General features: G+C 34.9%; 1 protein-coding gene across 1 annotated transcript; it reads right to left on the bottom strand.

Annotated features, from left to right (window-relative positions):
- Window positions 1-324: 324 nt before the first annotated feature.
- Window positions 325-2,326, bottom strand: LOC110114596. The gene has a single exon (XM_020847525.2). The coding sequence runs from the start codon at window positions 2,082-2,084 to the stop codon at window positions 609-611; it is 1,476 nt and encodes a 491-aa protein (XP_020703184.1). The 5' UTR covers window positions 2,085-2,326; the 3' UTR covers window positions 325-608.
- Window positions 2,327-10,243: the final 7,917 nt, after the last annotated feature.

Raw genomic sequence — 10,243 nt, 5'->3', positions numbered from 1 at the left:
TAAGTTCTATTTAATGATGGGGCATATTATGAAAAAATGACTCCATTCAACAATTTCCTATCAATTTCCAACTTACTAATCCCATCGGGCTTAGCTGGGTTGATGGGCGAGCGTGATTGTGAACCCACCAACTCATGTTCGATTCCCCTCTTCAGCGGCGCGCTCCTTAAGTGTGGAGAAAATAAGTGCGTGGTTTGAAAAATAAGGGGTTGATTGCTACTACGCCCGACGAGGAATTAGTTACTCCAACAAACGCCTCCTTTATGGGAGTGTCAGCAGGTAAATACCCTCATTCTCAAAAAAAAAAAAATCCAACTTACTTAGCTCCATCAATTCCCAACTTAGCTATTTCTAGAAATAAAATTACAATGCTTATTTGAAATGAAATGAGATCAAAACCAACAGGATGTTATCTATTTATGTGCTTGTCCAGCATCTATAAATTTTTTTGCCTCCACTGTCTACTCTGCTCTTGCCAACATAAATTAGATTGAAAAATGATTAATGCATCTTAAAAAACTGATGAAATCTATCGCCCACACCATCCATCACACTGCTCATCGACGAGGAAACATCTCAGAATGAAGATCCATCAATTTACAGGTGATTCACTTTTCTCTATCAGCCGGAAGCGGGTAGTTGCAGTAAAGATTGTCGCTGATGCAAAGGAACAATCTTTCATAAGCCGCCCCCATTTTTTTGGCCGTGAAGAGACGAAGAGCTCTGATTCTGGCGGACTCTCCTTTCTTCCTAAGAACAGCTCTTCCATCACTGAAAGCTTTAAAAATGGATTCTTTTAACGATTCCACAGTAGGCTGAAACGTGTACCCGACCTCCGAACCCACGATGATGGAGCCGGTGATGCTCGCGAAGCGCGTTCCCATTACAGGGACGCCAGAAAGCATCGCTTCGATGAAGGTGTGGTCTAATCCTTGCGCTCTGAGAGTTGGGTTCAGGAAGATATCGAGTGAGTTGTAGAATTCAGAAAGCTGGGTTTGATCCAGAGGACCGAGAAGGATCAAATTTGGCCCCAAATCTCTGTATCTACTTGCCCATGGCCCGTCCCCAGCGACCAGAACGAAGACGCTTGTCTTGAACCTTGAATCCTCCATGAATGCTCTTTTCAGACATTCGAACATTAAAGGATGGCCTTTGTCTTTCACCAGTCTCCCCGCCATTCCTATCACAAGTTGGGCGCTTTCGGGGACTCCAAACTTTCTTCTGAAACTTCTGGTACTGCTAGGCTTAGGCTTGTATATTTCTTCATCAACGCCATTGAGGATGATATGAACTCTCCCTTCTGGTATCATGTATACTCTTTTGAGGATATCGCCAACGTGATCGCTGGTAGCTACGTGGTGGGCGTAGTTGCGGAAGAACTTGACCTCTTCGACGACTTTCCCCAGCTTATCGGAAAAAGAAGAGTGGCGGGGCTCCTTGGGTTCTCGAAGGAGGTCTTGGACGATGTCGGAGTGGAGGGTCTCGTAAGCGATTCCATGCCAGGAGACGGCGACGTGGGTGAGATTCCGAGCACGACCATGGAAAAGGCCGACACTTTCGGTGTGGACTACGTCGAATGGCTGACTGGAGTTCTGAATCTGGAATTCCTTCCATGCAAGAGCTTGGTTGAGGTAGCCACCGGGGCTCGGCGGAATTGGGTGGAAGGTTAGGGCCGCGTTGGAGTAGTAAGGGAGGGAAGAGTTCGAGAAGGAAGAGTTGGTAGTGAAGACGTGGACATCGTGGCCGCGGCGGGCAAGGGTGAGATGGAGAGTGAGGGCGTGGCGCTCGAGGCCGCCGGCGAGGTTCTGTCGAGGCCATCGCTTGACGAAAAGAGCGATCTTGAGGTGTCGGGGAGGTGGGTTGGAGGAGAAGGAGAGTTGGTTCCATGAAGAAGGGAAAGATATGAGATTGATGGTGGAGGAGTGGTTATAGGGTGGTGAATTAATGGTTGTTTGGGGACTGCAAGGGGAATAGCAGTGAGAGTAGTAGATGAAGGAGATGGAATAGAGGAAGCAGAGAAAGAAGAGGAGGTAGCAGAGGAAGTGGAAGCTTTTGTAGTTTGCTGGGCTGTGGTCCTTCGCCATTGATGGCTAAGGTAACATGATGACCTGAAGGTGGGAAGAGAGACACCAGATATGAATGGAAGACTTGCGATCCTTCTGCAAGATCAAGGAGAGAGTCATCAAAAAAAAAAATCAATTTTACTTTTTCGAATAAAGTAATGGGTTCTTAACAAAACTTTATTTGACTTGAGAAATGTGCTCCCCATGTGGATTTGTTCTGGATTTTAGGCAGATTTAGGTAGGCCTCAAGGAGTTTCGAAGAACAAATCCAGTGCAATGCCTCCATTGCAACTGGATTTGACCAGCACTTGGATTTGACCAGAAATCTCCCTTTCTGACGCAGAGGTTTTTTTTTTTTTTTTTGTGGAGCGAATTTAATTATAGTTTTTAGAATATAATAATTAATATGATCCATATAGAGCCTTCAATCACATTTAATCCGTAAACAGAATAACATACTTTCCAACAAATCCAGCGAGGATTCAATCCTCACTGCCCAACAGTTAAACTTATTCTCATTTAATTGTAAAATCTCTCATGTAGTCAGAGAGAGTGGGAGGAAAATGAGAGTAAGGTGCAGAAGGAGAGAGAGAGAAGAAGAAGAAGAAAATAGGAAAGGCATGCCCTTGAATAGGAAAAATTATTAGGCGCGGAGTGCAGATGGGAGAGCACCGTCTGCACAAACACACAGGGTATCAAATGGTACCTAGTGATACCCAGCGGTATCGAATGGTACCTAGCTGGATTTTATACTAGTGTGCGGACGGTTCTCTCCGTCTTCACTCCGCACCTAATAATTTCTCCTCAAATAGATAACCTAGAGAGCTAAGCAGAAGAAGCATAATATGAATTTTATAAAAGTCATAATTTGCGGGGTTAAAAATTCTCCCAATATATATTGAAGATGCCTCTGATTAGTTCTACTCTATAAATTCTACTGGGCATTATGGATTCTTCATTTTCTTGTCCTTTAGATGTAATACATGACTATTAGAAAAATTGTTAAAATATTTCCAACTCCAATGGAGGTACATATTACCTGCCAAATCATTATACATCCAATCTCCATATGGTATCATATATTTCTTTTTCAATATAAATCAATTAAAATGTTCAAGAGAATTATATCTACTACATATCAAAAGTTATATGATGAAAAATCACAAAATTGAGATATATTATATTTTATCAATTTCAGGGGTAAGAAAAATCAGCAAAATATAAAATCACTGAAAGCATAAGTAATATTAGGGTTACCAACAATGATCATAACATTTTTCCTAACTAGAATGATAAAAAATGTTGGTATGAACCTTGCTTTATCTCTCCTCTTTCTTCTATCTCTCTTTTCTTCTTTCATTTTCTCGATCTCTCTTCTCTCACCTGGCCCAAAACAAAATGGGTAAGGGTAGAGGAGAGTGAAGGTTTAGTATAATAGATACTTTTTTATATATATAAAAATTTTCAAACCTAGTACTGCAATGCTCCAGACCCAACACTATAGCTTCCTCAGATTCCATAAAATTTCTAAGCTTAATGCCACAATGCCACCTATCCTTGTGTTGCAATGCTCACTTAGCTAATTTCCTATAATTTATTAGGGGAATTAAATTTATGACTATTGCAACTTTGACACAAATAGTTAAAACCTAATTAACTTGGGTACCCCCAATCGACCCACATTCAAACATAGCTTATACTCTAAGTCTAAGATTATTTGAGATGCCCCATGGTTATATATCTAGTTCTATATTGATAAAACTATAGTGGATCCACTTAGCTTAGTTGACTACTCACTATATTAATACAAATTCTAAGAATGTCAAATTTATGTAGTCAATCGAATGGTGAACCTTAAGCTAAAATAGCATATGTGTTATGTTCTCGAGACAATAGGTTTGAGCCCTAGACCTAATAAGCAAACTTATCAAACCTCAAGGTCAAGTCGATCTAAACAAATGTTGAATATCTTGGGTTTTCCTTCTAAGTTTGCAAACTTGATGATGTAATGTGTGATGGAACCAAGGTTCTCTATTATAATTAATGGAAGTACATCAAAGTGGATTAAGAGAAAATGTGGATTTCGAAAAGGATGCCCACTTTCTCCTTTATTATTTATTTTCTGTTCTCAATTACTTTCAAATTCATTTTTAAGCAGAGGCATGGATCTAGGTATCAGTATATCACCAAATGCATAGAAAATTTCTCATCTTTTGTATGCGGGTGATATTCTACTTTTTTCATTTACGAAGCTGAGGAATATCAAAAAAATGAAGAAGTTGCTTCTAGATTATTGCAAGTGAACTGGACAAGTGGTAAATCTATATAAGTCTTTTATGTTGATGGGTAAAAATATTGGTAAAAGAAAGAAGACCTTAAATTTATCAAACAAAATCAAACTTGGTTGTAGGCCTTAAGATCCTAAGTGAGACTAACTTAGTTCACCCTACTTTAAAATTTTCAAACCTTTCTAACTAATCTCAGTTTTTAAAGGGTCATCAAAGCATTTTGAGGTAGCTCGGACCACATTAAAGAACAAATGTATGTGTGTTTGAGCGAGCGAGCAAGAGAACTTGCTCGCGCGCGTGCGCGTGCGCGTGCGAGAGAGAGAGAGAGAGAGAGAGAGAGAGAGAGAGAGAGAGAGAGAGAGAGAGTTCTCTTGCTCGCGCGCGTGCGCGCGCGCGTGCGAGAGAGAGAGAGAGAGAGAGAGAGGGCATACACATCATATGCATCCCAATGACAAAAAGGTTAGCTAAACATTGAGGGATCTTGGAGAAGACTTAACAAAAGATGCAAAAGCCAAGCAATTATTCCAACAGAACTAACTCAAAAATGGCCTATGTATTTTTTTATCTTTATCACTAGCTCTATTTTCCTTTCACCGGCCTCTCCCTAATATTTTTATTGGCATTGAAAAGTTTGGCAAAAGCTTTAAGAAGAAGATAAAGGTATTTTAGAAAAAAAGAAGAAAAAGTATATTAAGAAGAAAAGTCCAACAAGCAAGTGAACCCTTAACTAAAAAGCTAAATAAATAAATAAATGTATGACATACGTTATTGAGTGTAGAACATTAAGGTGAAAGTCACTCTTAAATTTATACTAAACGAACCTTTAAAGTCTAATAATACGAGTCAATTTCAATCATAAAGAGGACGAGTCCAATACATAAGCTATATATGTTTAAGTACATTATTAAAAAATTAAAAATATTCATAAAATAGTTCAATGAGTGTATTACAATATGATAAAACTGATTTAAAAAATAAATATAAAATAAATCTCGAAAGTCCAATAAAAAATCTTTGAAAGAAACATTATTATGCTTGCATTGTGAATATATATATATATCATCATCATCAAATAGGAATATCAAAAATTTAACCTGACCCAAAACCCGATCCGATATGGGTTTGGGTCAACTCGTTTACCATACCGGCCTGATTCGGGTTTGAAATTCCGACACATCTCTAACATTAGGTCGGGTTCGGATTGACCTGAATACAAGAAATCAACCCGGGTTTGACCCGGATGCTGTCGATCTGTGTCTGGCACTCCATCTAGTTGTCCTTAGTCTGTCTCGTTGGCCGCATCATTTCCGATGTGATCTACCACACTCCCACTCTCGTAGCCCTCATGCCCTTAAATCCAACCTCAGGTTCAAGGGTCGGGTCGGGTCAACCTGGCAACCCGCACGAGTCAGTTTTGGATTGGAAATCCTAACCCGTTTGGAAAACATGTCAAGTTATGGTAAGCCCATTTGGACCCGAGTCAACTCGGGTTGGATCTGAACCCGACACATTGACCCATTTTGATACCACTATCATGAACATAATTATGATATGAGTTGAAAGACGCTACTTAGACAAATATCATTATCTTTCTCATAAATTGTATCATTTGATGTTTTAAAAATCGCACCGGATCTGTCGTTCATCCAATTGAACCAAAAATTGGTCTGCCAGCCTATCCGCGATAAATTTCTAAAATTAGTTTCACAATGAATCGACATGAACTGTATCAAACTGATGGTTCGACCGATTAACCAACAAAACAGTGCTATTTTTCAAAAACCAACATGTTTATTTTATTAAATCATTTATATAATTAAACAAACTAATTTATGTTTCTATTATAAAAAATGATTATAATTTTGTATTGATAAAACTTTTCACACATAACTTTTTATATGTTATAGAGATTGATATTATGAACGTTTTGAGTATTTATTTAAGATTTTTCACTATGTGATTTTGAAAAATACATCAATTTTTTCATACTCAAAAATTTATTTTGACATCTAAAAATAGTGAATTAGTTCAACTAAAGCTTCAAATTATGCAATATCTGGTAATTTGGTTAAATTCTGAAATATGAATTTTTTGTTCAGTATGATTTTTTGTTGTCTACTGTTAGGATATTTTAACAATTTCTGAATTAAGCTCAATTATATTTTATTTGCTACAATGTATTGGATAGCATGTGTACACTCCTATATAATTTTACTACATTTATTTAATTTTGAATGTTTTTATTTATGATTTTATTTTATCACTTTATACGATTTCTCTACCGGTTAATAACATTGATATGATGATTACTTTATAGATTTTACACCCGTATTGATTTATTGGCTCTCATATTGTTCTAGATTCTATTACTATTAATACATGTGAGTTTTATTGGTTCTATACTTATTCGATGATCATATGAATGCTACTATTATGATTTGATCCCTAACATTCATATTGCTCATTTACCATATTTTGAATTCAATTGTAAGTTTTGATAATTTGCTAATCTTTTTTAGTTCATTATATGTGATTAAATATTTTTAGGTCATGATAGAGGATCAAGAGTGTGAGGGTAGTAAGGACTCTTCAAGTTCTGTTCTTTTTTTGTTTTAGTTATTCTTTTATATTCATGACAGAATAGTTATTAGATGATTGTATAGATCATGAGTAGTGTACATGTTTTTGATAGAAATGAATGTAAATGCATATAGTGATGTTTTGATTAATAGTTTTATTTATGTTATTATTTAGATTGATAAAAGAAATTAGATTGCGCTGTTGTTGTTTATTAAAAGATAAAATAATATTTCTTCCAAATTAGATTTTGGGACATCACATATCAATCTTTATATATTTATATACTTAAAATCTAAATTTTTATATTTATTAATATAATGTTATATTTTTTAAATCACATAAAAATATGAGTGGCTTCACTTTAAGAGACAAAATATGAAATGAGTACAAACATGGAAAAGTTGTAGTAGCTCCAATCATCTTATATGATTTGGTCACATAAAATGTTGGCCTTCCGATGACCCCGTGAAATATGTATTAGATTTAGCCTATGTTAAGAAAGGTAGATGCAAATCTAAAAAGACATGGTTAGAAAATATTAGAAAAAAAAAATATTTTTTATTAGATTTAAATAAGAATTTAACTGTTAACATAAAACAATAGAGAAAAAGGATTCATGTAGTCAAACACGTAGTAGGATAAAAGCTTGATTTTATTTGTTTGTTGTATAAAAATATCATTAATTTTAATTTAATTAATATAAAATACATTTTTTCAGCATAAATTTTGATGTAATTTAGATCTTAAAATATTCAAAATTCTCGTTGATATTGTGAGACCCTTTAAGTAAAAAAATAAAATTAAATTCTTAAATATCGAGACGACTTTTGGTGTAATGGTTCGAATTTCATTAGAAACTTCAAAATTAAGCGTGCTCGTATCAAAGCGTTTTAGGATGGGTGATATCCTAAGAAGTTACACAGAGGGGATAAAATCGTAAGGCTATTAATTCAAAGCACACAATATTTTGATGGTTGAGAATTTGAGCTGTTACAAATGCTCTTATGTTACACTTAACACCTTGTTGTTAATTGCATCTTAAACCTAGAGCTGTTACCAGTCAACATAATATTCTTCATTATTATAGCTGCTTGGAAGTAATGTCCCACAAAGTGATGTCGTTTTGTTGCTTTATTTTTTTTCCATAAAATATCACATGGACAATTATATATAAATCTTGCTATCTGAATGTTTCAATTTTCTTAGCAAAAATAATCGCTTCAAATTCTTGATCATCAAAAATGATGATGTAAGAGAACATTTGGAGGCCATAATCTCAAATGAAAATGTACATTTGGCAACAGTAAATGGGGTAAAACTTAAAAACTTAGCAAAAGGAATGCTAGCATAATTACTTGTAAACTTTTTAAGCAGCTAAATGAGGTGCATTTCATATGTTCTCTCTTTTAAACGACCAAATCAAGTTCAAACCTTTAATAAAGAAAGAAAGTCTCTAATATTTTTTACTAACACTAGAAGAAATCAAAGCTAGTACTTCAAGCTACACTGTGGTTAAAAGCACAGCTCTTGAAGCTGAATCTTTCTCATCTATGTTGACGAGTACCATCTGAAGTGCTGACAAGCAGAGATTCTTTTCAAGAGACAACTTTAAATGCTGACTGATTCGAGCTTTGTCTTGAGATTATAACTTCAATCACTTCAATACTGTCATCAATCAGAACTTTGATAACATTTGGAAACTTTGATAACATTTGGAAGAAAAAGCTAATTTCAAGAGAGCTCAAATGCAAGATTCTAGCTAGCTGTAACTCAAATGAGATTGCTATTACAAAGTTTAATCTAATTTGAACTTTTGTCAGCGTTTATGTCACATTTTCAAGCTAGTTCTTAACTGCTTATTGATTCATGGCTCTAGTTGACACTACCTCTGGTGTAATCCTCGATCGATTCATGGGATACACTGATTGATAGTTATAAAGAGATAATTATTGTGCCAACAGTCAAAGAGTTATGACTATATTTACTGAGTCAATGATTTACTGACACTGATACGATACTAAAAAATATCATGATAGCTAGAATTCTTACTTTTTAGTGTGACTATTGAAATAAATATTATTGAGATATTATTTATATTACTATATGAATTTATTATTAACACTTTTACTAATTTATTAATACAAAAAGCATAATATATTCATTGAGCAAGTGATATATATAATATATTGAGCATGTGATTAAGATATTGATTTAATACTTATATAGAATAACTGGATATCATATGTATACTCCTATATAATTTTACTACTTTGATTTAATTACAACACCAAAGCAAGTGATTTATAGAAATGAATATAAATGTATATATTGATATTTTGATCGATAATTTTATTTATGTTACTATTTAGATTGATAAAAGTAATTAAATAGCTTTGGTGTTGTTTATTAAAAAATAAAAGAATAATTTTTCCAAATTAAATTTTGAGGCATCATAATTGGTATCAGAGCATAGTTATTAGAAGAATTGATTGTTACCATAACCGTAAAATTTGATGGAGAATTTAGTATAATGAATAGTTTATGGTGCATTATTTTATATACATAATTAATTGCATGTGTGTATTATTCAGATCATACTAAATTGTGCAGGTAAACAATCAAAATGGATCCACTAGAGTCAAATATACCCTATGAGCAACATAATGCAGCTTTAGTACTATCAGGCAGTATGATGTAGTTGGCTACTATTATAGCATAGGTAATGGGTGATGTGTAAAGTAAGCAAGTTGGAAGCAAAGAAGAAGAGAGTGATAAGCATTTGCAAACATTTCATAAGTTGAAGACTCTATTATTCAAAGGAATTGCAGGATCTCGGGCTGCGAAAGACTAGTTACTAAGGATATAAAAGATCTTTGATAGCATATAGTGTCCTGAGAGCCATAAGGTATCAATGGCTATGTTCCTCTTTGAAGGAGAGGCTAGAAGATGGTGGGTCGTAAAGTAGAGAGAATTTTCAAGGGAAGATAAATGGTGATATCACTTGAGATGAGTTCACTACATTATTCATGATGTGTTTGTACATCCTTCATCCCGATGACAAATGCATGAAGCTTTTATCAAGTTGGAGCAGGTCCGCAAGACAATGATGCTGTATGAGACTTAGTTTACTGCTCTTGCTATGTATATTCCTCATTTGATCCCTACTGTTGAAGAAAAGTGCTACACGTTTCTATAAGGGTTAAATAGGGAGATGAGACATACATTAGTACCCTCTACGAATTCAAGAGTTTTTTGAGTTCGTGGAGTGTGCCAAACTAATAGAGATTAATTTGGTAGCCCCAACATCCAAAT

Source organism: Dendrobium catenatum, unplaced genomic scaffold (genome assembly GCF_001605985.2).
Source record: "Dendrobium catenatum unplaced genomic scaffold, ASM160598v2 fragScaff_scaffold_124, whole genome shotgun sequence".
Taxonomy (NCBI): domain Eukaryota; kingdom Viridiplantae; phylum Streptophyta; class Magnoliopsida; order Asparagales; family Orchidaceae; genus Dendrobium; species Dendrobium catenatum.
The sequence above is the reverse complement of the archived record's forward strand: the minus strand, read 5'-3'. Positions and strand labels throughout refer to the sequence as shown.